This window comes from Myripristis murdjan, chromosome 4 (assembly GCF_902150065.1).
Source record: "Myripristis murdjan chromosome 4, fMyrMur1.1, whole genome shotgun sequence".
NCBI lineage: Eukaryota > Metazoa > Chordata > Actinopteri > Holocentriformes > Holocentridae > Myripristis > Myripristis murdjan.
In genome coordinates this window covers 6240718-6268626 of record NC_043983.1, presented here as the reverse complement: position 1 = coordinate 6268626, position 27909 = coordinate 6240718, and the positions used below count along the sequence as shown (strand labels likewise).

The window sequence follows — 27909 nt, the reverse complement described above, 5'->3', positions numbered from 1 at the left end:
TTTTTTTTTTTTTTTTTACTAAATAATCATTGGTAATGTGGATATGATGACCGAGCAGGTACAGACAAATAATTAAACATCCAGAACAGTCTAATGAGTTCAGAAAATTGCATGCCTTTACTGTAATGTAGCCGTTAAAAATCAACAAAAGACAACATTTATGCCATGCCATGATATTACACTGTCTGAAATGCCAGATGATATTTAGTTTGAAAGAGTTCAGAGAGAGGTCAGGGGTGGACGGGTGCAGTGTCCTTTGCGACCAGCAGGTGGCAGCACCGTAAAAGGTTCCCTCCCGGCAGTGAGCGTGCATGGGCAGGGCTCTCTAGAAAGGTCTCATTCATCAGCCACCTCAGCAGTTTACCAATAATACATTTTGAACTGCTTAACCTCTTCTGGATTGAAGACCACTCATAATACAGACAAATAATTTTCACAAAAGCGGCTGTGTATTTATTTATTTATTTATTTATTTTTATCCCAAAGGAGAAGTTGTGAGGACATGATAATGGTGTAAATAAGAAAGTGGGCAGAGCACCACATCTCCGCCCCTGCTCCGCTGAGAGCAGGTCATGCGGCTGCTGTGGCCTCCAGTGTTTTGATTCTCCGCCACTCGGACGCTGACAGGCAGGGTGGACATGTTGCACTTCGAGGAGTCCATGTAGCTCTTCCAGTCAGTTTGCGCTGAAGTAAAACAGGAGGACTCGCTGGGGGACCCGGTGGCTGGCAGCGTTATTCGGTTTCCTCCGTAGGACATGGAGATGACGGCGGAGGGAGAAGCGGAGGAACGCAGGTGGGGGAAGCAATGGGCCGGGGAGCAGCGGGGTGGCCCGCCTGGTTTACCAAACTGACCAGTATGTCCCAGGGGGCACACTCCCTGGTTAAACATGACCTTACAGCTCAACCGAGGGCTGTTTTTGTCCTTTACTTAAGTAGAAACTCTGCAGTTAAAAGTAGAAACTTAGCACGAGTAGCTAGCTAGCTGTCAGAACAGTGGAGGCAGACGGTGGGCTGTTAGCCGCAAAGCTAGGCTAGCAAACCCGAAATGTCAAACTTGTTCATATTTCATCTAGCGTGTCACGCAGTCTGTTTCCGCACCTGTAAGCTACCCTTTTCTGGGCTGACATTATAACCAGTGTGCTGCTATTTGTTGAAAGTTTGGTAGCACTTTGGTAATAATTAACGTAGGTCACCAATTAATCTTTTGCTAGCTATGTGCTAACCGTTAGCCAGCCACTGTCAGAGCTAGCCACCGCTAGCTAGCACTGACAGCTCGTTGTGTTTTCAGTCGCAGGCTTGCAACCTTACTCACGAAATGAGTGGCATTTTACAGCCCACTTTGAGTTTATTAATATGAGACGATTTGGTGAACTAACAATAAAAGCGCTTGGAGTTCATAATCTGCACCCAGTCTGAGTCTCAAACTGGATAGCATTCATATATCGTTTCAGTTATTTTAGTAGATCATATTATGCATGTTTCGAAAAGGGTTTATATATTGCCCTGGGTCACCTAACTTTGACCACAGTGTGCTGCAGGAGCCTCTCAAGAGTATTGTGCATGTAAATATAAGTTACATATTTGAAGGTGTCAGAGTAATAGGGTGAGGTGGTGCACAGATCCTTGCCCTGTGGCAGTAGATGCAAGGATGACTATTGATACTGGGATTGGAAAGATAATTAAAGTAGCACAAAGATCAGCATTTGGGTGTGTTTAATAGGTGAGACATTTACATTTAACATAACATCAATGTATGGTCTGTGTGTTTAAGATTTGAACCCCATATAGCAGATAATTCTGTCTGGATGATAGCACCACTTTCTCATGTGGCAGAACTCACATTCTCAAAGAGAAAAGAGTCATAAAGTTAATCCTTAACCTCAGCAACCTGTCTGAGCCGTGTGGAATTTTGCTCCTTGCCCCTGGTATTCACACGCACACACACACACACACACACACACACACACACACACACACACACACCTCCTATTGCATTAACGCATCATGCCCTGCACAATGAGGAGAATGTTCTCTAATGTTTAGCCTTTCGCCCCCCGCCCAGTTTACACAACAAGATTCAATTAGCTGGGTAGCTGAACTCGTGATGGTACCCGCTATCACTTCAGAAAAGGCTTGTTGTGCCATTCATCAGTGTCTCACTGTTAGTTCTCAATTTCAGGGCCTCGCTTTTCAATCAGCTGTTCCTTACTTCCACTTCTGCTATTTGCTGAAATGTCCATTTGAGTTTCCTAGAAAATGTAAAAATTGGGAATTGTAGGTTTACTCAGTTGCTGTATTGCTTATCAGTCCTGCCTGTACAAGGCTTTGTGGACCTTATGTGATGCCACATGATTCATTTTTGCACTATCAAAGCACTGATAAGATCATTCTTGAGCTATTTTGATGCAGTTTGGTTTATGAGAGTACTGATTTTGAGAAAATTGATAATGAACGTCATAAAATGCTAAGAAATTAAAAATAGAAGAAGCAAATGATTGTGTCTAGGTGGAAAAGGCTTGTTCACAAATGTCCTAGACTCTGGGAATGCAGCCTGGCTCCACTGGTACCTGTAGACAGTGGATAGTTGTGTCATGTTACTGCGCTGCTCTGCCGATGCAAAGGGTTCTCAATAGGATCAAGTTTCAATTCACTGCTGACTTTAGGAAAAATGAGGAAATCCTGGATGTGAGTTTGCACTTTATGCATCTGAGGGAATGTGACCTATCTCATTTTGTTTGAATCCTGTTGTGTTCTAGAGATAGAGAAAAAGAAGTTTAAGTCATTATATCTGTCAACACCATACCACTGCTTTTCTCTTTACCACATTAATTTGTTCTATATCAGACCCTGTACATGTGTTTTGTAGTTACATTGAATAGGTGGCTTGAGGTCTGAATTGGCCATTATTTGAGCTTTTTATATATTGCTGCCCAGTTATATATGATAGGTTAAGGGTAATGGTACAGTTGTGTTCTGCTTGTGCTTTTCTGATAGATAGTTTAGACTAAGGCAGTGTATATAAGGAGCAGGACGGTGTGTTTAGGCTAGGACTTGGTGCATGACGCTGCTTGTTATTACTGCAGGCAAGCTAGGACTTTTAGTGGTTGTCAGCACTCAGTCAGCTTAGAATAATTGCTGACTGCTTTGTGGTTAATTTGTGCTTAGTTGCTGGTCAGTAAGTTATTTTTAGAAATGTTTTTGGTTGCTTGACATCATGTTGAAACCACCACAGTGCTAACGTTGCTGCATTTCCATTCTCATTCCTCAACTTCCTTCTCCCATCCTTCCCCTTCCTCTGCATGTCGCCCTACTTCCCTCTGCCTGTTCTTGCCTTTAGGAAGGAGCACTGGAAGCTGCTGTCCAGCCTGAAGACCACAGTGGAGGGATTGGTGTCCACCAACAACCCCAACGTGTGGTCACGTTATGGTGGCCTGCAGCGGCTGCACAAGGACATGAACAACATCCTCAGCCACGGACTGAAGAATGAGCAGGTCAGTGCTCAGGAGGCCTTTCAGCTTCTCCTGCATTCTATGGCTGATTGTAAACCTCACAAATGATCTTTTCACCAAAGTGATGCCATCAAACCCCAAAGTTTAGTTCTACTTGATACTTCAAAAGTAATAGAGTGGTGACCATTAAGTAAAAATGTACTTTTTATTTTGACAAAAACAGACAAAGAAAACACATTGACTGATAACTAGTTAGGTCTTAATTGTGTCACCATGTTTACAACAAGTATTTTATTGCATCTGTATTTGTTTATGTATCAGCCACAGTGGCTGTTGGAGGATTCCAGTACTGTGAAAATGATTCGACCACTGAGTATCTTACCAGCCAAATTAATTTTTAAAGTACAAAAAATGCTAAAATATCGACAAAATTAAAGCAGTAACTTACAAAATGAAATATAACAAACATGGTAATCTTCATTTGAAGTTATAATCACAGGTTAATGTAATAAAGTGATATAATTAATTAAAAACAGTATTAATTGCATTTTCAGATGATTTAGACGAACATTTCTAACTTTTCGACTAAGTTATTAGACTTAGACTTAGACTTAGACTTCTTTTATTGTCATTGCACAAAAAAACACAGCAGTGAGATTTTGGCAACGAAATGTCGTTGCTTGGCTTCCGGGTTACAGCAGAGATGGAATTGTGGGACCGTTTAGGTATATATAAATATAAATATTATACATAAATATAGTCTATATAACTGGTATGATATGGTCTATATAACTAGTGCTAAAAAAACAGGAGCTAAATAGTAATGAGTGCAATTTAGCTAGATAAAACAGAATGTACAACAACAGACTAAACAGTGGTTTAGTCTGTGGTTGTGGTTTATAATATTTGGCAGTCATTACAGCTACAGATCTCTTGGAATAGAGGAGAAATATGTCAAATAAAAGAAACTGGTATTTAGTAATCTGTAATGACCCCTTGTGTCAGTACTAGCTGGTGTTCTGTGTGACTTGAGCATGTTTCTTTTCTCTAAAGGCTTGGTTTGTGTTGCAGGTGTACTACAAGCAAAAAGACTACTGGCCATTTGTCTGGTGTGTTCGCTACATCAGCCCTCACCTCGCCACGCATGTTGAACAGGTATGGAAAATCCGTATCAGCCACATTCAGGGGTGAGGTGTTTTTTTTGTTTGTTTTTTGTTTTTTTTTTTAACTTTACAGCAAAGTTGAACTGGATTGTTTAGTTATATGAACATGATTTGAGTCGACATTGTAGTGAAATATTCTTATTCTTATTCTCTTATTAGCTGTTCTGTGCTCCCATGAGCCTGCTAATCTATCCACTTTCATAGCAGGACAGCTCCCCAAATAACACCTATCTCTCATAGACGAATGTGAACAAAACGGATTATGCCAAAATGTAAAACAAGAAGTCCACTACCCAAATTTTTGGAGAAAAGAAATGGCTCTTTGTGTGTTATTTTCCTGTTTTAATTAGAAAATAGATCCGGTAGGTGGTGTCTGCAGGAATCTTCTGCATAGTCACTTTGTGCCAGGAAGAAACAACCTGAAAGTTTTTTCAGTAATTATTGGAGTTACACAAAAATCTGTACCCTATAACCCTGTAATCCCAAACCTCATTTTCAATATTGTCTTAATGTACTTTATTCGTTCATCATGTACTAAAAGTGTTATGTCAGGAGCTGTTTTGCTATAGAAGTGAATGGAGAGATGAAAAAGTAGGATTGTGGATTAGCAGTCAAAGGGAGCACGGAGCAATGATTTAGGACATTTCACCACCATGTTGACTCGTATCACTCACAGGGAGCAACACAACCAAACATTCTGCCTAAGTTCAGTTTTGCTTTAATGGGCACACAGCTCTTGAATTGTCAGATCAGGTCAGGGTTGTTGAGTATCTATATTCTGGAGAACCAAAGGTCAGTCTGATTCCATGTCTGTTGCAAAGGAGTCACATTTTATTGTTCAGATGCTGCCTAGAAAATCTGTGTATTCCCTCCCTTGGCCGCTTGCCCGCTGCATTACCAGTGTAGCACTTTGTGGTTGGTGCTGGAGTGAAGCTCAGTGACCCTTGACCCTGATCCTTGCCTCCATTCCACTCTTTTAGTGTTAATGAGACTGTGCAAAATCTTTGGGTCTTCACACTCAGAATCTAATTATCTACATGGCTGGAGAGGTGGAAGCCTTATCATGTGGTGACTGGCTAGTGTTTTAGTTTATTTCGTTTTTCTGTCTTTCTTTTCTGAGCTGTCCAGCTGCTCTTAGCTGTGGAGCAGCTGCTTCCCTGACCATCAGTTTTTCTCCCTCTATACTTGCAGCCATTACAGATTTACATCAGTCTTTCCCTTGTCTCTTGAGCTTGTCTCATTTTTTTTAGGTAAATAGATGGATGGGTTAATAGGTTTTATTGTGGATCAAACAAACATATGTGAACAATGAACCCACAGTATGCTTTGTGTTGTTATGACTCATTTCTTTCTCTGTGTGTCTCTGTCCTTCCTCAGTTCAGTCACCTGGAGCCAGTACTAAGCAGTGGGATGCAGAGTGCTGGTGAAAGCTACAAGGCCGAGCGCTGGCTGCTCCACAGCTTACAGGTGCACATGCTCTCAGCCCAGCTCCGCCCCCTGCTCAGGCATCTGGGACATACACGCAAGTACTATAACGGTGAGTCTCACGGTTGTGGAAATAACAAATGATGCAGCCATCATAATGTGTGGATGGATGAACGGAACACAAAACCAAACAAGTCTCCTAATTCCCCCCTGTTTATTCCTCTCTGTTTATCTCTGTGAACATCTTTCCTCTGTTTGACCTTCCCGCTGTCTCTTCTTTTGTATCTCATCTCTCTCCGTCTCTCTTTGTCTGTCTGTATCTCATCGTTTCTCAGAGGAGGCCTTTCTGCTTAGCGAGCCCCACGTGACGGCCATGTTTCAGTGTCTGGAGGCTGTGGAGCAGAATAACCCCCGACTGCTGGCCTTGGTAGACACTGTTGGGGTGGGTCTCACAAATAACACATAACAAGTGAAATGATTTAACTTATGTGATTGTACATTCAGCACCTTAACATGTTTATGGGGAAACACTAGTAGGTCCACAGATTATACTGTGAGCAAGAGTCAAAACAAAATGACTCTTGAGCTGTGCATTGCCAGTTCTAGGTAACATTTCTGTATTCATGTAATTTACACCACCATTTCATTGTTGCTGTTCTTTTTTTCCTTAACTTGCTTCCCTCTTTTTTGTTTTGAGACGAGAGTTAACCTGCTTTTTCTTTTTTTCTTTCATTCTATTTTTGACATTGTATTTCATTGCTGTTTTTATTGCTTTGCGTCTGTTAAACAATAACCGGTTCCACATAAATAAATAAATTCAAGCTGTGCCCAGAGATAGTGGAGTGATTAAGTCCCTTGCCTTTGGAACCAAAGCACTTTAGTGCTTCCTCTTTCCTCTTTACTACTTTCCTACTGTCTGAATTAAGAAAACAATACAAGAACATGAGTGGACGACCCACTGCTATTTTAAACAAGAAAAATAAAACTCACCAAGATATATTTCCAGTTGATGCAGCTGTATCACATTGTTGACTGTAATAGTTTCTCATCCTCACCCTGTTTGCCCTCCAGTTATCTCCACTGAAGGGCTCGTGTCTTGGCCTGTTGAAGAGCCAGAGTCTGTGTGTGCTGCCGGGGGCCGGTGGGGTCTGGAGGAGCACGGAGTCGGCTCTCAGAGGGGAGGCTCTGCACCGCCGCCTTACTGCCTCCAACTGCTCCCTCCAAGACGCAGATGCCACCAGTCCCAGCACTGGCACAGCTATGGGAGTTGGCTCCCAAAATGGCAGCAACACTGGTGAGGATAAACTGAGTAAAGGGTGACAGCAGTTTATGAAACTGTGAAGGGTGATAGTGGTTGATACTATGCTATGAACCACTGGGTACATCACCCACTTGTTTTCTGGTGCTGTTTAGTCCTAAATGTATGTGTTACTTTCAGAAGGGTTGCTCACTGGTTACTTCACTGAAATATACCAGGATGATTTTTACAGTTTCTTTGACATGTACATGTAGGAGGAGGTTATCTGCCAGATTTCTGTTTTGGCTGGCTCCTTCCTCCAGAGCAAGACCAACTGTAGACCTTCTAAGAACTGTAAAACAACTCCAACAAACAAGGAAGAAGAAAATTTCTACCTTATGAAAGTACTCTTACTTAGTCATGGAAGAGTCATTCAATTTAATGTTAGTGCTATAGCGGGAAGCCTATTTAAAGAAGTCTTGTCAGACAACATGCATCACAGATGGGTTAAGTGAGGTCATAGCCTGACATGATTTTCAGCAGAGATTTCAATGAAAATGGTTGTGTTGGACAAGGCTTCATCCATGTCCCTTCATGCAAGCAGAGGATTTTGGACATGGAATGAAGTGAGGGGAGAGAAAATGGTCTCTATTCTGTAATCAGTAGGGAGAGGTGGGGGTGGTGGGGGGGCTTTTGGTCAGTATGAATGCACGACAGTGTGTTTGTGAATAGACTGATTGCCTTAACCATACACAGGCCTTATTGTTCCTGGACATGGTCAGTTATTAAAGAATGTGTTGAAATAGTCTGCAAAACTCTGTCCTGAGTAGACTATGCTCTGTCTCAGATAGAAATAATGTGAACTGGGTTTCCTGAACATCTTTCAATGGTGAAGTTTAGTTTCCCTTTTACATGAAAGACCATCTTAATGCCAATACGATGTGAAGACTCCAGTTTAGATCAGCCAAGCCTTAGCATGTGAAAAGGACATGATGGCTAGTCCAAAGCTTATAGAGAAGCAGCCAGCTGGGAAGATCTGGGTGGGGAGAATGAGAATGAGCAACACACTCCCTGGCCACATTTCACTTGTTCGTGATCAAGACACTGTCCTGGTTAGCAGCTAGGTGTGAATATGTGAAGCGTGAAGTATGGCATTGCAGCAAAAGGAAGCTGTGTATTCAGCTTTTTTTCTTGTTAATTTGATGTATAACCTACTGCATTTGCTGTGTCAACCAGCCTCATCTACCTCTCCTGGAGACACTACCTCTCCAGCAAGCAGCCTGGGAGCCCCCTGGGTGTGTGTGTCCAGGCCAGGGGAGAGCGAGCGGGGCGTGACACCCCCTCCTGGGCCTGCGGCGGTCCCACGCATCTCCCTGACGGAGTCCCCCTCATCCACCTCCCCTCACCCCGAGGCCGGTGACTCTGGCGAGGGCGACTACGACGATGGTCCAGAGTACCTGGCCATCGGCAACCTGGGGCAACGCAGTCGCCGTGACTCCCGAAGCTCCACCCCCAGCATTGAGCGGAATGAGACCCATGACCAGTCCGTGGGGCGGAGTTCACTGGTCGCCCCTCCTCCTAGACGCTCCTCCTTCTCTGAGGGCCAAAAGGTGCCGGGCAGGGGAACCCATGGCCACACCCGCTCTTTTTCTGACACAGGGGTCAATCAGAAACACAGGCACGGTAAGCAAGCAGGCCGGTGACCGAAAAAAACTGGGTGCGTTTCTGAGTTTTTCAGGGTTTTACGTTCTATTGATCATGAAGGCAGAATTGAAATGGAAAATTTCAATAACAACAAAATTACCTCAAATGTTTAAAACATAGCGATGTTGTTATTGAAGCACATTCTCACACAAATTACACTGCACAATAACTTAGCCAGTGCAGGTGAATTCTTGTTAATGTGTTTTCTGATGTAGTTTCATTTCAGTATGCACGAGTCCTCAAAAGCTGTATGTCTCATATTAATGCCTTAAAAAGGATTGAAATGTCTTACTGTCAGGCTTTATTTCTTTAACCATGCAATAACTGGCTCCTTAGCATGGCATGTACAGTATGTACACTCTTAAGATGAACTCTTTGATTATCTGTTTGAATGTGAATGAGTTGGTTGTACAAGCATGGTTTCTTCATTATGGTTTTTAAATTGGTCTTAAACTGAGTTTCATGCAGCATTAAAAAGGTTTCAAGAAGTCTTAAATTGGGCTTTTAGAAACCCCTAGCAGCTGGAATTTTTTTTTTTTTTTTTGTGGTCTTTTTTCGCTCAACTCAGCCGGTGAAAACCCACCTCGTCCACATTTTACATTTTGCAAAAAAGCAGAGATGGGATGTTTGTGTATTTATTTGTATGCTCTATGAGATATTTGTTTAAACACATCCTTTTTCTTGAGGTGCAAGCTTCCTGATTGAGCAGTTCCAAAATAACACCTCTGTTCTTTCTGTGACAAGTAACACAACATTTCCCCTTCTTGGCTTTGAGGTAACTTTTTTTCTCTTTCTGCTCTATCTCTCTCTTCCCCTTTCTCTCTTTTGTCTGTGCAAAGGAGGGGGCCACCGGAAAATCACCATAATAATAGAAGATCCGGTAGCAGGTTGGCAGTGCAGTCCCACTGCGCTCCATCACTCAGACCCCCACCCCCCACCCCCTTTTCTTTTCCTCCGCATGGTGCAGAGATTTCTTCCTCCTTTCATCTCCAACCTTTCCTCAGCTTCTCATTTGTGCAGTTGGCCTTTGAGTTTCCCTCTTTCTGTTTTGGTTTTTGTTTTTTTTGTTTTTTGCTGATTGTTTTTTGGGTCAGAATAAGGTGACATGGCCAGGGCCACGTCACAGATCATTTTCAGTGTCCCTCATTGTGTTGTTTTGTCCATGCATGTAGTTTTCATGAAATATCAATGCTTTGGTCATTCACTGAAAATATCATGGAAATTATTAATGATTAAGTGTCCTTTCATTACATTTTAAGCTAAGGATGTGCTTCTACCAGTATTGCTAGTGAAAGTGTTTTATTGGTTGTAAAGCATTATAAAGCAAACCGCATGTAATGTGCCAGAAATCAGAGCCAAGCAACTTGTTTTCCTCTGGTTGTTACACATAGAGAGTTTAGGCGTTATTACTCTAAAATGAACTAAATCTGAATTACTTATATCCATTGATCTACATGAAATTTAGATCAATGGATATCAAGATCAAGTCTTTATTTTTCAGTGAAAGTAAGAGTTGGATTGCTACTCAGTAGCAGGTTAAGAAGTATCAGTGCTTCAGCAGTTCAAGCCATTATGCTGACAAGGCCGTATTTTAGTGTCTGCACGTGCTAAAATCAGTCATCCCCATAGATTTTATTGTATATTTCATGGTTGAGGATGTCTGTTGACATCTCCAGCAATGAACTCGTCAGTGCCAAGTTTTCTTTCCATACCCTGTGTATGAATAATGATGCATGTTTCCATCCATTAAAGCATCCACCATTGATTTTAGTGACAGTCAGAGTGTCGGGGTCCTCAACATGAACTGTTTGCCTCTCAGAATCGGCAGGCGATGATTGCTGTATGAAGGACTACAGCCCCTTTTCACCTCAAAGCAGCGATGCCAGCACCCCCAGTTCACTCTACATGGAATCAAGTGAGTATGCTGCTAGTCAAGCATAGGACCCACGTGCAATCTAATCTGTGCTTCTTGCATTTGTACATTGTACATTGTAGCAGTGCTCCTACAGCAACCTATAATACAGAATGTTAATGTTTCAGCTCATTTTTATTTGCCCTCACTGTGTTCGCTGATTTGCAGCAAGTAATTAATACATTAAAATAATTTACATCAAGGCATTTAGGGCATGCTCTTATCCAGAGCTACTCACAGAAGGGCAAGTTCAAGATATGAGTCAGACAGGAAGTTCAGAGTGATTAAGGAGGCCGCTCCAGGAAACAGACATAAAATGTCTCATGGATAGATGTGTTTCAATTCATGTTGGAAGATAGAGGGTGACTCAGTTGCCCATAAACATGGTTATATGGAGCTGAGCAGAAATGTCACAGAAAATCTGTTTCTAGTTTAAAGTGATGTACTAGTCACAGGATTCATGTGAAAGTTCAGCTCTGATGACTCAGCACATAATAATAATTTGACTTCCTTAACAGATTTGGATTTTTTGTGGTGTAACAAATATTAAAAGCCAAAGACTGACCTCTGATGTGTAAAAGTGATGATTTACCATATTTGTCTTGACCTCATATCTGTGTGTGTGTGTGCGTGTGTGTGTGTGTGTGTGTGTGTGTGTGTGTGTGTGTGTGTGTGTGTGTGTGTGTGTGTGTGTGTGTGTGTGTGTGTGTGTGTGTGTGTGTGTGTGTGTGTGTGTGTGTGTGTGTGTGTGTGTGTGTGTGGTGGACTCAGACGGGTCCCAGTACAACAGTGTTCCAGATGGGATGTTCAGGAAGCCCTCGGAGGGCCAAAGCCTCATCAGCTACCTGTCGGAGCAGGACTTTGGCAGCTGCGCTGACCTTGAAAAGGTCAGATTTTGGTTTTGATTCTTGACCACTACTGGGAGTTGGGTGTTGAAAACAATATTTACTGATATAAATCTGATTATTAGTGTCAGTACTGATTTTTTTTTTTCTGGCACGGTATGGTGTGGACAAGCTTCAAAAAGTTGGGTTTACTGTCTGTTGTCAAACTTGAGATCAACACCAGTCAACAGCCAACTACAAGGAAATTTTTGCTGACGCTGGGAATTTATTCTGCTCTACCAGCCACTTTGATGAGTAACCAGTCATTCCTTCCTGAGTGCTGCTGTATTCTGATAATGTGTTTGCACAGCCACTGTGGCTCCTGAGAGGACACATATACAAAAAAGTCCCAGTAATGGGTTTGTTACTTTGTTTAGCCAAATCCAGTTAAGAAAAAAAAATTGGAAAAAAATATGGATATTGAAATGAAAAGGTTGTTGTTGCCTGAAAAGTTAAAAAGTTAGTTCCTGGCATTGATAAGTGCCTCATTTCATGTCTTTTTTTTTTTTTTTTTTTTTAGGAGAATGCTCATTTCAGCATTTCGGAGTCCCTGATCGCAGCTATCGAGCTGATGAAATGTAACATGCGGCGTCGGGAGGAGGAGGGCGAGGAGGAGGGCGACAGCGACTGTGAGATCCAGCAGCTCAAGCAGAAGATTCGCCTACGGAGGCAACAGATCCGCCGCAGCCGCCTGCCGCCCTGCTCATCCTCACAGCACAGTAAGCACAGTAAACTGAAGGTTCCTGTCCTCTTTCCTGATTGGCTGGGTCATGTTCAAAGCCACTTGACAAGAAAGACATAATGGCAAACCATTTAATTATTATTACTTACTGAAAACTCATCACAGATATATTTAAAATATTTTTTTTTATTACAGTTGTATGTTTCTTCATTTTTATTAAAGCCATGGGGGTCACCAACGCCAACCATGCGACCAAAGCTGTATCTTTGGCTGTGTTTGGCCTGAATTATTGATTTATTTATTTAGATACTTGCCTCTGTGGAAGATACCCAGCCAATCTCAGATGCCAGTCTCAAGTGTTTTGCCCCATTAAAACAATAAAACATTCATTTATTCATTTTTCCTCCCTGCTCCTGTCCAGTTTTCCACTCCACAGACAGCGGAGGTTCCAGGAGGAGCTCCCAGGACTCCTACCAGGGACTGTCTGACTCTGGCTCAGCTGAGGAGGTGGAGGAGTGCGAACTGAGAGGTAGAGAGAGGGAATGAGACAATGGCAGGAAAGACTAATGAAAGAAAAGTGTCAATTAAGAATAAATCATTTGATTATTTGTTTTTGAGTTTTAGAATTGCACACAGTGAGAGAGAGTATGATAGAAAACCTTTGTTCAGTCCTGATACATGACTGCACACTTTATGTAGTTTTCAACTTAGATGCTATCATTTCACATCCGATATTTGTGGTTATGAAGAATAATCACTCTCAGCCACAGTGTGATATGATAAAGGTTGCGGCCAGGACAGCATATACTAATGCAGTCTGGAACATGTATTAGATTTTGAAATATAAAAATGTGGGAAGGCTCTCTGGTTTGCATTCGTTTTTGCATGGTAATCAGTCATTGCCTCATCACCATTGACTTCATACTGCTCACTAAGCTAAGCAAGCAACATTTCACGGTTTACCACAACCCATAAACATGGTACTGTGGGCCTGAGTAGAAAAGTAATGAGGTGTGTTCAGTATAAAACTATTCACTAGCCACAATTCATGCCAAAGTTTAGTTCAGTTGACTCTACATGTTATATTGCTCTGATAATTTGACTGCCTGGCAGGACATGGTTTGGTTTTGGAAAGTTTCCTGTATGTTTCACACAATATCTCCCAGGTGTTCTTTAAATATTTAGATAGTAATTTTGTGAACAGTTGTTGATGTCCTCTGGCTTGCAGCATGACACATAATTTAATTGCAAATGACTAACCACTTATGTATAGAAATGGTCTGAGGGGTTGCTGTAAAAGTAATGGCAGCATTGACAGGGGTGTCTCATGTGTGCATGTACTTTGTGTATGGATAACTTGTGTGTGTTTGCTCACTACAGCAGTATGTTGATGCAAATGTGTGCTGTAACTTGGGGCTGTATGACTGTTGGTATATGTGTATGCACCTGTCACTACGGTACAGTAGACGGATGGGATGCATGCCTGGGAGATGTACACACAGCGCATTTGAGAACATGTTTTTGATGTTTGTCTGTGGTGGTGGCTGAGCTGAGCGTTAGTTTCTGTCTCTCAGATGGCTGTGAGGGCCAGTCCCTGCTGGCGGTGTCTCAGAGCGGCCTCTCCTTGTCGCTTGCCTCACTCTTCTCAGGTATCTGCAGACGGGACAGAAAGGGGAAGCTAGAGGGCTGCAAACAGACTATCCTGTGTGGCAGGCTTCACGTGAGAAGAAGCGAACGACTCCATTCCAAACTGAGAACATATTTCCTTTCCTTTGATAGTTGTGTCACTACAGGGCTACATATGCCTTTTTGCCTGGGTCCTGTGTTCTCCAGCACAATCCTAACAGGCCAGCAGTTAACCTCAAAAGCACCCAAAGGATGTCTTTGCAACATATTCACACCCACTTCATAATGTGATGTTTATATATAAAATTTTCAGTTTATCCGTGACCCCACAACTTTCAGTATTCAGTTTGCATGTAGATTAGCAGCCACCACTAGGCACAGAAGAGTAAACAAAGACGTGCTAAAGCAGCGCCCAAGTAGGATCATAATTGCATGGGAAAAGCATGACTGTAGATAATTTAATTTATATCTTTTTACTGATACAACTCCTCTCACCATTCAGTGTGTTGAAAAAGACACTTTTGGGCACTTTAAGGGTTCATTTTTATAGTGTCCATTAGCCTTTTAGCATTGTCTCGGAGTGCTGTGGTAGCTCTGTAATGAAGCAATTGAGTGGGTTTTGGCTAGAGGTGATTACTATTAAAAATGGTAAAATATTGTTCTAATCAACTGTGGATTGAGGTATGCTTTAAGTACAAACGTCAGATTTCTGCTTTATCAGCCGAGCACAGTGGACAAAAGGTTTGGTCTTAAATTCATGTTCTCAGCTAAAAAAAAGTTCTGTTCAACACCATCTACAAACCAAACACTTATCATTTTGATTGTGGCTCAAAAGCTGTTATAAAATTATATTTGGCCATTTTTGAGAACCACTAGCTACTATGTCAGCTAGAGAAAAATTACTTGCTCTGGTTCTTGTTTTTTGTTTGATGTCAAGTCAGGTTTGGAGGGCAGTAAGTTTTCAGTTTGGAGTCAAGCCGGCCGCCTTCTCCCCTCAGCTCATGTTTGTGCTTGGCTTTTGCTTGGTGCTCCAGGGTTTTGGTGATGTGTGAACACCCATGTGCCCTTAACTTTCTGGGGTTCAGGGAGGCTGATGGGAGAAGTCTTGTGAATTAGCAAGTGGGATTCTATGACGACTGTCACTCCAGGGTTTATTCACTTGTTCAAATCCATTCAGCCAATCATTCACCCCTTGCAGTAATTCACTCTGTGGAAAGCCTTTTCAATGAGTATCAGATATGATTGCCGACATACACTCATCCTATCAGCTTGCACTTCCCTTTGGATACTGGAGCTACCATGTTGCTAGTTTCCACTCTTTGAAAACAAACATTATTCCTTTATTATCACCTTGCATAAAGCCAGCCAGCTTGAAGTAGTGCTAATACTTCACCCCAAAGCATCACATAGTACAAATGAGGTCGGAGACTTAGGCTACATCCTCACTAACGCGTTTTCGTTTTAAAACACATAACTTTGGCAACGTTTGCGTCTAGCGTCCACATTATTCTGGCATATCTGAACCCCTAAAACAGACTTTTGGAGATGCTTTTGACCCCGTAATAGTTTGAATACTGTCTTGTGTGGGTGGTCCTTTCCCATTGCCATGACGTCCTCCAGCAATGGATAATGCTCTCGTCTCCTTAACTGTTATATTCCCCGGGTTACCTTTGCTTTTGCCGCATAGTTTAGTGTCCCTGTCTGCTGAATCTGGGGATGTCTCTATTACCATGGGTTGCATGGCCAGTTAACAACGTTTCTGTGAGACATAGTCGGCTGCAGTCCCAGTAGGTCCTCTGACATCTAACCAGAGCCGCTCTCTCACTTTATAGCTGGCTGTGCTCCCAACCAGCCTGCAGAGTAGACGATCTGCTTCATGTTGACACTAGCATGCGCATGCCCAATGTACGTGAATGGTCATGTGATGTGCATTTTCAGGCTTGTTACCATGGACGGAGTCTATTTCTGATATGATGCAAAAATGCTCATGTGGACACAGTTCGTCTTAGTTTTAAAATGCCGTTTTAAATCCAAAACATATTGGTGTGGATGTAGCCTTGCAGTGGACAGCTTACACCATGTGATCATTGCACATTTCATTCAAGACAATCTTATTAGTGTTTACTGTAGCTTTACTGTAATAGTAATTCCTGCACTAATAACAGTCATTTTGACTTTCATCCTGTAATTGACTAACTTGCTTATCCAGCTCTCTAGTGTACTGTAACATTGCTTTAACTTTCACCTGATGAGCATTGATACCCATTAAATGTGTATCCATGTGAACAAACAGGCAGGAATGTTGATCTTTTGATAGAAAGCTTTCCTAGTAATTCAAGGACTGATACAGGTCAAGGCATACAGATTACATAATCAAGTAGGCTGTCCCAGTTCTGCCAAACCTGTGCTGCCTGATGTCTTTGCATACAGGAGAAAATATGGTAGAAATACTCTACCATTGAATTTCTCTGTTCTTTTGTGCATGCTTACCACTGAAAAGAAATCAAAACCCGTGAATTTAATCAGGGATGTTTTTATTTTATTTTACTTCATGTTATTTCAGGGATATTCAAAGCTTTCATGTTTTTGGACATTCAGCTCCAATTTTTAATGGGAGTTTAATGTCTTGTGCATTTTTCCTTTTTTAAAAAAAATCTCAGATCACATCTCTGTTAGTTCATTCTTTCTCATAACACAGAGCACTGCTTAGCTGTAGCAAATAATGGCATCTCACTTAGGGTGGTAAATTAACATGAGCCCAGTATATTGCTGGAACATTTTTATTTTTGCAAAGCACAGTATATTGTTTCGAGCCATACTGGCATGTAATCACCTATCATCTGGAGGGTCGTTTGCATTCTGATCTAAGGATCATATTTGGCTGGCATGATAGTGAAAGTTATTGGACAGATTTTAAACTTGTCACAGCCACTAGGGCCAGTGAATAAAAAGTTAGTTTTTCTGCCCTGGTGACAATGTAACACACTCCCCTCCTGACATATTCTATTACATATTTTAATATATTACTTCTGTTTTGCTCTCACCCTTTTTTCAGATGCCGACATAAAGCGCAGTGCTACCTCCAGCAGCAAGTCATTTCTCAGCTCAGACTCTATGTAAGTAATGCAGCTAATTCCTTTTTCTTTTCATGCTTTCCTGCCAGGCCTGGGCCAGTAATTTTTCACAGTCTTTACATTTACTTCAATCTGTTTGTAGTGAGAGATGAAGCAGGTATGCACTTGTGCTAGGTTACATAAATTGTAAATGGAGCCAGAAAAAATTAGGCCATACATTTTCTAGAAGATGCAACTTTTTGACTTAGCCAGCAAGAAACTAGTGTGGGCTCTCAGGTGCTGGTCCCCTACCTGCTTTGTGTGTGTTGGGGGAACGCAAGTACTCTGAGGTGCATGAATCACCAAATTTGATGGCAGTATGCCCAAAAGATATATTGCTTTACATACATTGTATGTGTACATCACACAGTCGAAAAAAAAGATCAACGTGGCTATCCATATGCACTCCTGCAAGTAGGGCAGAAACTTTCTACATAAAAACCAGCATTTATTGCATTTAGAATCTCTCTCTCTCTCTCTCTCTCTCTCTCTCTCTCTCTCTCTCTCTCTCTCTCTCTCTCTCTCTCTCTCTCTCTCTCTCTCTCTCTCTCTCTCTCTCTCTCTCTCTCTCTCTCTCTCTCTCTCTCTCTCTCTCTCTCTCTCTCTCTCTCTCTCTCCCTCTCTCTGGTTTTAGCTCCCCCTCCTTCCTCCAGTCTAACTCAGCTGAGTCGGTTGCCATGGGTTTGCTCAGGCAGTTTGAAGGCATGCAGCTTCCGGCTGCCTCGGAGCTCGACTGGCTGGTCCCAGAGCATGACGCTCCACAGAAGGTATACCCTCATGCCTATATACACACACACACACATGTTGGTTTCCATCACTTCTGGGGACATTACATTGACTTACATTCATTTCCTGGAGATTTATCCTAACCTTAACCATAACCACTACCTGCCTAACCCTAACCTTAACCTAACCCTAAAGTTATCTTAGCTTTAAATCAAGTCTTCACCCTAAAATTAATGGTGCTCCATTATGGGGACTTGCTTTTTGTCCCCATAAGGGAGGCGAGTCCCCACAACGTGACTGTGTAAACAGATTTATGTCCCCACAACATTAGCAATACCAGGTACACACACACACACACACACACACACACACACAGTCTCACACACCTCCCCTCTGTTTACTCTTACTACTCTGCCATCTCGCAGCTGCTGCCTATTCCTGACTCCCTGCCCATCTCACCTGACGATGGTGAACACGCAGACATCTATAAACTGAGGATCCGGGTGCGAGGAAACCTGGAGTGGGCCCCGCCCCGGCCACAGATAATCTTCAACATTCACCCCGCCCCCAAGTGAGTCCCTACAAATTTGGCTCTTTCACATTCACTTCCTCACTTGCATTTTGGCGTTATTTTTACTTTTGGTTTCCCTTCTCCTTGTGGTTTCTTTGGTTTTCAGGAAAAGCACTTAGGAACGGTTACTTAAATTATTACTATGGTCTAAAAACTGTTCACTTTATATTGAGGAAAATGTACAGTCTTTTCCCATAGATTATCTTTCAAGAAATTACAAGCTGTGTGTAGCCCGGCACCCTATTAATCTAGAGAAAGCGTAAATTACTGATATCCAAATGAAAATGTATTTTGCACACAAGCTCTACATGGCACAGTTCTTTTTGGTAGGGGTTTTCATGTCCTGGTAGTCCACCAAAGCCAGTACAACTGTATAGGGAAAAACACTGACTCTCTCCCTAAAGCCAGAATTGAGTTATAGCTGTATGATGTATTTTGGTCAAAAATTTGGGAACTTCACTGGTTTTGCAAATTGCTTATCCATAAGGGCCTCGGGGTTTGTTGGAGCCTACCCCAGCACTCATTGGGTGGAAGGCAGGGGAACGCCCTGGACAGGTCGCTGGTCCATCACAGGGCAAACAGACAAACAGGCACATTCACACCTAGGGGCATTTTTGTATCTCCAATTCACCTGACCTACAAGAATTGGGCTGTGGGAGGAAACCGGAGTTCACAGCAGAAACAGGGAGAGCATGCAAACAAATTTTAGAGGATTAATGGGACATTTTGTAGTTTCAGGACAGATGTGTTAAGAGTACATGATAGGTGTTTTCTGTGTGTTAAACCTCTCATAGTCATCTAATAATTTTGTGAAGCCACAAAATAAGGCTCCCTCTTAATTATCTAGAGCAGCTTTAAAAGTAGTTGCTGTTGACAAATTTGAGTCTTATAAGGTTTCTCATTTTTTTTTTTTTTTATGAAATTGTGCTTTATTTTATAACTGTTTAACCATTTTATGAGCCTGCTACCCCTCTTTAAAATCCATCAGCAAAATCCATCTTACTTTATCTCACATCCACTTTTTCTCTGTGTCAGGAGGAAGATAGTGGTGGCTAAACAGAACTATCGCTGCGCTGGCTGTGGCACCCGAATCGACCCAGGTACAACCAACCGCACTCCCAAGAAATGCATCTTTAAGATCAGTAATGGGTAGGGGTGTGACAATTCACCAGTGCATTCAGATTTACTGTGCCTAATGTGGAAAGATATAGCTACGTCAATTTAGATCTAGAACTGTATCGTGGAAAAATTATGCGGCACTTTGTGTATTGATGCATCTCGATACGACTCTCCCCCTGCATCTGTCTCTGTCTCTGTGAGTGTGAAGGGTCACATCAGGTCCTCCCGCAAACTGCTCTCTTCCCTCTCTGTCCTCTTCATGTAAGAATTAGCATGAAACACCGGAGTGAATAATTTCCCCGAAAGACATGGTTGATTTTCACTATCTGTGTTGTTTCTCTCCCCTTCTTTACCCCAGACTACATCAAGCGACTGCGTTACTGTGAATACCTCGGGCGCTACTTCTGCCAGTGCTGCCATGAGAACGCCCAGGCGGTGGTTCCTGGCCGTGTGCTGAGGAAGTGGGACTTCAGCAAGTACTATGTCAGCAACTTTGCCCGGGACCTGCTGAGCAAGATTGCCGGAGACCCCCTGTTCAACCCCAATGACATCAACAGCGGCCTGTACAAGAAGAACAAAGCCCTGGAGACAGTCAGGGTGAGTGGAGTGTACAGGTTTCACTGGTGTTATGATAAAGAGGCAGTGGTGGCAAGTAAAAGAGCCAAATGTCACTGGTTAAAAACTTTACAGTCATGCACTGGGTGGAGGTAGCCTAAATATGAACATTTTGGGGAAAATACCCAATAGTCTTCCTTTAAAGTTGTAGGCTTGTGACCAGACATTGCTGGTTTAAATCTCCAGGCTAAAAGAGAAAAGCTGGGTGAGAAAATTGAAAGAATAACATTTTGGGCTCTGTTAACAGCCCTCGAGCAAGGCTTTTTACCTCTGACTGCTTCAGTGTCATTGCTCAATGGCCAGCAGTTGTAGAAAACTGGTGCTACACTGAGGAGCTGCAATGTGCAAATGTCTATAGCTGTGTATATGAAGTATGGCATTGCAAAAAGGACATGAATGCTCAGCGAAACCCTTATAAATCTGTTTTTTTGTTTGTTTGTTTTTTTAACCTCCTGTTTAAGCTTATGCTCTGTAATCACTGTACCACCCTGCTGCTGCCCTGTGTTGTCATGTTTCACAGCATAAGACTGTATGTTCTTGTTCAGGTGAATGTATTACAGACCAGTGGCATTATGCTTTTTCTTTTTTCTTGTTCAGGTGTTGAGAGTGCAGTTGTTCCACATGAAAAACCTCTTCAAGACCTGTCGTCTGGCTAAAGAGTAAGCTCTCTGTATATGTAGGTGTGCCTGCTGGTAAAAGGACAAATGGTGTACGCACATCTCATAATCAGGTGCACGCTCCAGTACTGAGAAGAAAACACCCACACACAGAGGATTTGCAGCCTTGTTCTTTCCAAGAAGGCAACAATTCGATCACTCGGTCCTCGTCAGGCTTTGTCACCCTGACGAAGACCGAGTGCTTCAAAAAAGACAAAGGGAGCAAATGCTCAGTGTGTAGGTTACTCTGTACATTTTTGTTTGCCTACTCCTGCTTGCTTCTGTTCTTGTTTTTGAGTTTTACAATAGTACCCATGTGCTCCTCGCATTGAATGGTATGATTGGTATTATTACACTGTATTTCAAATAGTGCGTGCATTGTTCAGTTTCTACTGTGATATGATCAGTCTGCTTACAGTACATCTGCGTGTGTGTGTGTGTGTGTGTGTGTGTGTGTGTGTGTGTGTGTGTGTGTGTGTGTGTCTGTGTGTGTGTGTGTGTGTGTGTGTGTGTGTGTGTCTGTGTGTCTGTGTCCCTTAGCGTGCTGGACCAGTTTGACAGCCTGCCGGGTCACCTGACTGAAGACCTTCACCTCTTCTCCCTAAATGACCTCACTGCTGTGCGCAACGGAGAACTGGCTCCCCGCATGAAAGAGCTGCTTAAACTTGGTTCCATGCACGTAGCTGGCTGTGTGGTAAGATCATTGTGGTTTTTCTGTTTTGTTTTGTTTTTTGGGTGTGTGTGTGTGTGTGTGTGTGTGCTTGGGGGGGTTCGTGATAAAACAGAAGTGGTGATCAAGTATCACCTTGTTTTGATCTGCAAGTGATAAATTTAGTGATAATTTTGGACTCGCCCTTTCCATTTCATCCAAGACATGTTTCCATGGTTGCACTTGTCTTTGTTTAGTGTCACAAGAGCTGTTTATGTTGGGTCATAAAATGTTTTAGTGTCAAAAGATAACAAGCAATTTCCTGTATGAAGTGGACACCGTACAATTGAATCCACCCTCTTTTTCCTGTTCCCTTTGCTTCTGTCTTCCCCAGCTGTGCCAGGCCAAGGGCTTTGTGTGCGAGTTCTGCGGCAATGACAAAGACATCGTCTTCCCTTTTCAGCTGAACAAGTGCCAGCGCTGCGAAGGTGAGCCCTCTCTGCTGGTGGCAAGCCTGGGCGGCCTGAAAGCCCCCTTCCCCCGCCCCTCCACTACACTTTCCTGGAGAGACTGGAAGTTCCCCAACTCCCGTAGGCTGGCCAGGGCGCTCTCACAGGACAGGAGGGAGGGGGAGGGAGGGGAGGAGGATTTGGAGTTAGAGGGGGATGAAGAGAGGATAGAAGGAATTAGAAACACTGAGAGTGGAGAGCAAGAGGAAAAGGGTGAAGCAGGAGAAGAGTCAGGGGACATGAAGGAAGTGAAACGGGAAAGAGGAGGGATATTCAAGGCTTTCAACTCAGGTAGACTGGTGAAAGCTTTGTCCAGGAGTAAGGGTAATGAGGAAGATGAAGGGAAAGAGGCAGAGGAGGTGAAGGAGACAGAGCTGCAAACAGAAGTAGAGGAGAGAGGAACAGGGCGGTGCGGGGAGGTAGATTACCACAAGAATGAAAAGAGTGAGCATAGTAGCAATGAGCACTCAAGAAGGGAGAAAGGAAACCTTCTAAAAACCCTTCACATTGACAGACTAACTAAGAACATCTACAAAAGAGACAGAACAAACAGTGCAGCCAGCGATAGTGAAACACGGGGCAGCGTGGAAAGCCTAGATGAAGTAGGGAAAGACAGAAAAGGAAGTTGGAAGGTGTCCGGGTTTGGGTGGCTGGCCAAGGGTTTCTTGAAAAGGGAAGAAGGGAGTGGGGGTGAAGGGAAAACAGAACTGAAAGAGGAAGAGTGCGATAAAGGATTGTTTGAGAAAGGGGAGAATACTGAAGGAGAAAGGAAAGTTAAAGCCGGGGAGAACAATGAGATGCCAGGAAAGGACAAAGAGAAAGTGAGGGAGCTGGCAGTGACTGGAAAAACTGAGTCTGGCACAGTGAAAGCAGAGAAGTTTCCAGGTATGGGGCTGTTAAAGCACCCCAAGCTGTCCAATATTTTCTCAAGAGAAAGAGACAAGAGGGAAGAGGATACAGGTGGGGAGAGACAGGGAACAGGAGAGGTAGATTCTGAAGGGGGTGGCCAAGACAAGCCAGAGAGCGAAACCCAGGCTAGCTGGAGAGCTCGTAAAACTCGCAAAGCTAGGAGAGTCACTAAAGGCAGGAAGATGAGGGAAAGGACAGAACAAGATCACAAGACTGAAGAGAGAAATGATGCTTGTATTGAGGGAGCTGCAAGAGAAGAGAATGAGCAAGATCAGGCCTAGCACCTGAAACAGTTTACCATAAATTAAAGATGGGGAGGAAGCAAAAGTTGGAGGCTGCATGGGAAGAAAGTAAAGAGGAGATTTATCATAAAATTACGTGTGAAATCAGAAGGTTAGGGAGAGCCCACCTTGCTCATAACCTAACCACAGTAAGACTGGAATCAGTCCAGTGCCTGCTGGGTGTTGAAAAACAGTAGCAGATTATCATTAACTCATCTGATGCCATCAGGTCTGACCTGCTTTCAGTCACAGGTCACAGTCCACTCCTGTTGCACACAGCTCCCACTCTGCTCTGGCTTCAGTTTTCAGTTTCTTGCACTTTCTTTAAGGTCTGCACAATTATGACCAATGCAACAGTCTCAATTTATTTTACTTGATACTTTGACCAGAATTAATAGTCTTGATGATCTGATGAAGTAAATGATTTTATTGTATTTACTGCACCTTGTTCAAACATCCAGACTCTTTCATTTTCAATAATCATGCTAAGTAAGTTTTAGTGTTTCAGTATTGCAACTACTGCAAGATGTTGACCAAAAATGCAGTTCATGATCATTTCTAGACAGATTAATTGTGCAGTCCTACTCTTTCACCTGTTTTTTCATGACCTTTAAACCTTGTGGTGGTTTGAAGCTTGTTTTTCTTCCCTGTCCCTGTTGTCATTTGGCACTGAATTGTTGGCACTACAGCGGGGTTGTCATAGGGCCGGGCTCTATATTGTTTTATAGATATCATGATATGTGACTAAATATCACATGGGTTTCTGAATATGGTACAAATGTCTTCCTGGTTTTAAAGGCTGCATTACAGTAAAGATGCACTTTCCTGAACTTATTTCACTGTTGCAGCTATTTTTATTATTTGCTTTAGTGTAAATATCTTGTGAAAACACCAGTAGTCATCGGTACTGTAATATTTGATTTTGTTCATATCGCCCAGCCCTGTGTTGTTGTTAGTTGGAGAGTAGTTGTGCTTAGTAACTGGTGGAGGGTAGTTGTGCTTGGTTCTGGCAGCTCTTTGGTGGCAGATGCATCTTGGCAGTAGGTGTTGTCTTTGGTGGTGTTGGTGTGTTAAATGTGTGAGCTGATACTATGACTATCATCAAGGCCGTGGCATTAAGAGATGGAAAGCTTCTCAGTGTCATGTTTTCAGGTCATTTTTGTATGCTAGAGATGGCAAATGTTAGCATAGTGCAGTGTTATTCATTAAGGTTTACATGTTCATGCTTCCTCGGGTCATAAGTTTCACTTTGGACATGCTTCACAGTCTTTTGCCAATGTTCTTTCTAAGGTCTTACGTTTGCTCTGGTCATGAATTTCAATTTGGGCATGCATAACACAAGCTGCCCATCCACTGCTGTGCTGACTCACCTGTGAGAGCTTTTAAAGCCGTTGTATTTTTTATTTTGATTCTGCTGAAGTGAGATGGTGATTAATGTAGACGCTGAAAGAATGTGTAATTTATACTTTAAAGTTTTTACTTGCTGCTACGTCTGCCTGCCGTTGCTGAAGATTCACCTTCAGCTTCATGTGTATATGAAATAAACTCCATTTTTGAATTTGAGTTGCTTGTCATTTCATTCATCATCACCCCAGTAGAGAGAGAAAATAACGTGGGCTGAAGATTATATTCTCATAAGCAGCTCTAGAAGCAGCTTAGCGGAGACACTGGAGCCGTGGCTTCTTGTGGAGAATGAGCTCTCATCAGGGACACGTCTGAACTGGTTTTGGGCGGTGCACTGAGCCCAAGTTCTCACGTGCTTGAACAGCTCGCCTTCCCCCTTCCTCCTACCTCCTGCCTCGCTGCCTGAGACCACTGCTCCTTTTATACTCCCTCCTTACCCTTCCCCCCCTCACGTCACACTGTGATTGGCTGTCCTGATGGTGCATCACAGCACCTCTTCCCTTATGAGCAAAGTTGTCAAACCGGTTGCCGCTGTTCAACACTGCCCCATTGTTTGGTTCAACACATAGGAGCCTCCCTAGAGTGAAAGGAAGTTTTCCATTTATGTCTTTATTCAGCATGGTGGTGTTACATTTCCACTGCGGTCTTCCTCTGGGTTTTACCTGCTCATAGTTCTACCACTTGAGTGACACTCGCTCTCCTGTTTTTTTTTCCCTCCAGAGTGCCACGCCTGTTACCATCGCAGCTGTTTCCGGGCGGGTAGAGACTGTCCTCGGTGCCAGCGGCTGGCAGAGCGGAGGGAGAGGATGGCGCGCAAAAACATGGAGGAACAAGAAGACGAGGGAGGTGGCAGCTAGCGCCAGAAAAACTGAGATCAAAGAAGAAGAGCACAACGCGACCATGATTGTAGTGACTGACCTCTTCCCTTTCCCCTCAGTTCCTCCCAGTGCTGGGTTAAAATACTGGCTAGATTGTTGGTGGTGTGCCAGATGGGTGCGCTTTACCGCATCAGGACACCTGCGATCGTATCGCATGAGTTGCCACTCAGGAAAGTTCTCTTGAGTTCCTCATACTTTGCTATGATTGTCTAAACTTTGTGTCACTCGTTTCATTGTCCTGCACGGTAAAACCAGCACATCTGACACCAAAGGAAACCAAAACAAAATGTTCAGATGCATTTGCCAATACTGTTCAACCCAGGTCTGATTCCTCTCCTATACAAGTGCAGCTTCCGGCAAATCGCTTTAACTCTGGTGACTTTTACAGGCTACTGGCTTAGCTGAAGTGTCCGTTTGTTTTTCTTGACCTAAAATGGCAGGATTTTATAAATCAAATGTGTAAGACTTTTTAATGATTTTGGTTAATTCTCACTGCAAAGTAATCCTGCCCTTTATGTCGAGAGGTTCTTATTTTAATGCCGAAGTGTTGAAGATATTTAACTAATCTCTTTATTTACCCCTGATTGTCCTATTTTAAGCTGTTTTAGCCAAGCTTATGTGCCTCTGGGACCAATGTGCTTGAACTGGCAGAGCTAGTGGGGCCACATTGGAAAGAAGAGACGGGCAGGACTGGAATTGAGAAAGAAAGGGGGTTTGAGTCAGTGTGTGAATTTGTTTTAGATGAGACAGCAGAGGCTCCATGTTTGTGCTGCTTTGTGTGCGTGTGGGCTCCTAAAAAGATTTGAATGGATATACTTAGTATTACAGTGTGTGTGTGTGAGTGTGAGTGTGTATGTGTGCGTGCACGCGTGCAAACACGTCTCTTCCTGCTGTACATGCAGCCATGCGCAAATGTTTTGCACAAATCTAATTGGCCCTAACCTATCTCTAAATGTCTTTTATTTCTGTTGTTGAAGAGTAGCAAGTCTGACGTTTACTTATTTAATTGCACTGATCTTATTGTGTTGTTTTGTTTGTCAGATGGGCAAGTTGAGACGTCACTTTCTGGGGCTTTTTTTCATGTTCATTGTTCGAACACGGGCTTTCACTTCTCATCGTTCCTGTTACTGCTTTTGTGAAGCTCCTGTCACCTGGGCTGCACTCCTATATGAAGAGATTTATTCCAAAATTAGAGATTCACCAAAACCAAACCAAACAAAACAAAAAAGCATAAGAGGTCTACCCTTTTTTGATTGCTGGTCTACCAGCAAAATATATTGTGGGTTACTGTTAAGTCATGGTTTGACTTCATAAAGAACTTAAGTTAGAATTTTTGCTTTCGTGCATAAAATTATCAGCATTTTGAAATGTTGATGACTGTCAGGTTGTGGAATTGCATACATGGCTGTTTGGACTGAAATCCTTCATATCTTCAATGGGTGTTTTTTTTCTTCTTCTCCCCCGCTACATGTCATTGGTCTGTGATAGGTTTTATTGATGCACTTTAAACCACTCCCGGCTTATCTTGATTTGAGATTAAAGAAAGGCCCAAGAGGCTTTGACAATCCCCCTTGCTGATTTGGCTGTGAACTTTTAATCTAGATTGTTTCAACAGTAGCTCAGATTGACTCCCCCACCCAGCTGCCTGAGGCCTCAATTACAAAAAAAAAAAAAAAAAAAAAAAAATCTGTAACTGTACAATTGTTTCAGAGAATATGTTGGCAAAAATTTGCATATATCATAATTGACAGTTGTGTAGAAAGTAGCAAAAAAAAAGAAATCATGCTCTGTTTTTTTGCATCTTTTTTTGTTTTTTCTTTTTAAATTTACCTTGTAATTTGGACATAATCTGGGTAACGTTTTTTTTTTTTTTTTAATTATTATTATTATTATTATTATTATTGAGGCTCTACATTAGAGACCACAAGGGAATCTGTGAACAGGTTTTGCTTTTCGTATACACACCTCTAGATTTGAACACTTTCACAAGGCACTAATTTAGGCAATAAATTAATGCCAGCATCCCTAAGCTGCCCACAAGCAACAGATAACAGCAACTCAGCCCATTTCTTCAATTCTTCTCTCTTCCATTTTCAAACGGCTGCTTTTAAAGGAAACACTGAACTCTCGGCTCGCGCCCCCTGAATGAAGTGACCACTTGATCCTGCTGAAAACCCGCTCAACTTAGCAGATTCTTCGTCCTTTTACTGCCTTTTTTAACATGGAGGTGTGTGGAGGTTTAAAGTGCACTACAGAGAAAAATGTCTATTATAAATATTGATTAATGTTATTATTATGATTTATTGTTTGCATTAATTTGCCTTTGTTCTGTAATTAATAAAATACTGGCCAGACTGTTGAACGTGTGATATGGTGATGTTTTTGCTGCACACACTT

The 27909-nt window shown here is 42.6% G+C and overlaps 1 protein-coding gene across 2 annotated transcripts; it reads left to right on the top strand.

Annotated features, from left to right (window-relative positions):
- The first annotated feature begins 334 nt into the window (after positions 1–334).
- On the top strand, positions 335–27871 carry rubcn (rubicon autophagy regulator). Of its 2 annotated transcripts, XM_030049292.1 has the most exons (21): positions 335–793; positions 3338–3491; positions 4521–4604; positions 5990–6149; positions 6373–6479; positions 7109–7331; positions 8511–8957; positions 10798–10893; positions 11662–11777; positions 12295–12493; positions 12878–12985; positions 14031–14105; positions 17138–17198; positions 17830–17962; positions 18347–18492; positions 19528–19592; positions 19970–20208; positions 20824–20885; positions 21423–21576; positions 21926–22019; positions 25355–27871. In XM_030049292.1, exons 1-21 carry the CDS (start codon positions 756–758, stop codon positions 25489–25491), a joined length of 2898 nt encoding a protein of 965 aa, XP_029905152.1. In that variant the 5' UTR covers positions 335–755; the 3' UTR covers positions 25492–27871. The 2 variants fall into 2 exon arrangements, with proteins under 2 accessions (XP_029905152.1, XP_029905153.1); XM_030049293.1 differs by lacking the exon at positions 14031–14105.
- The last annotated feature ends 38 nt before the right edge of the window (positions 27872–27909 follow it).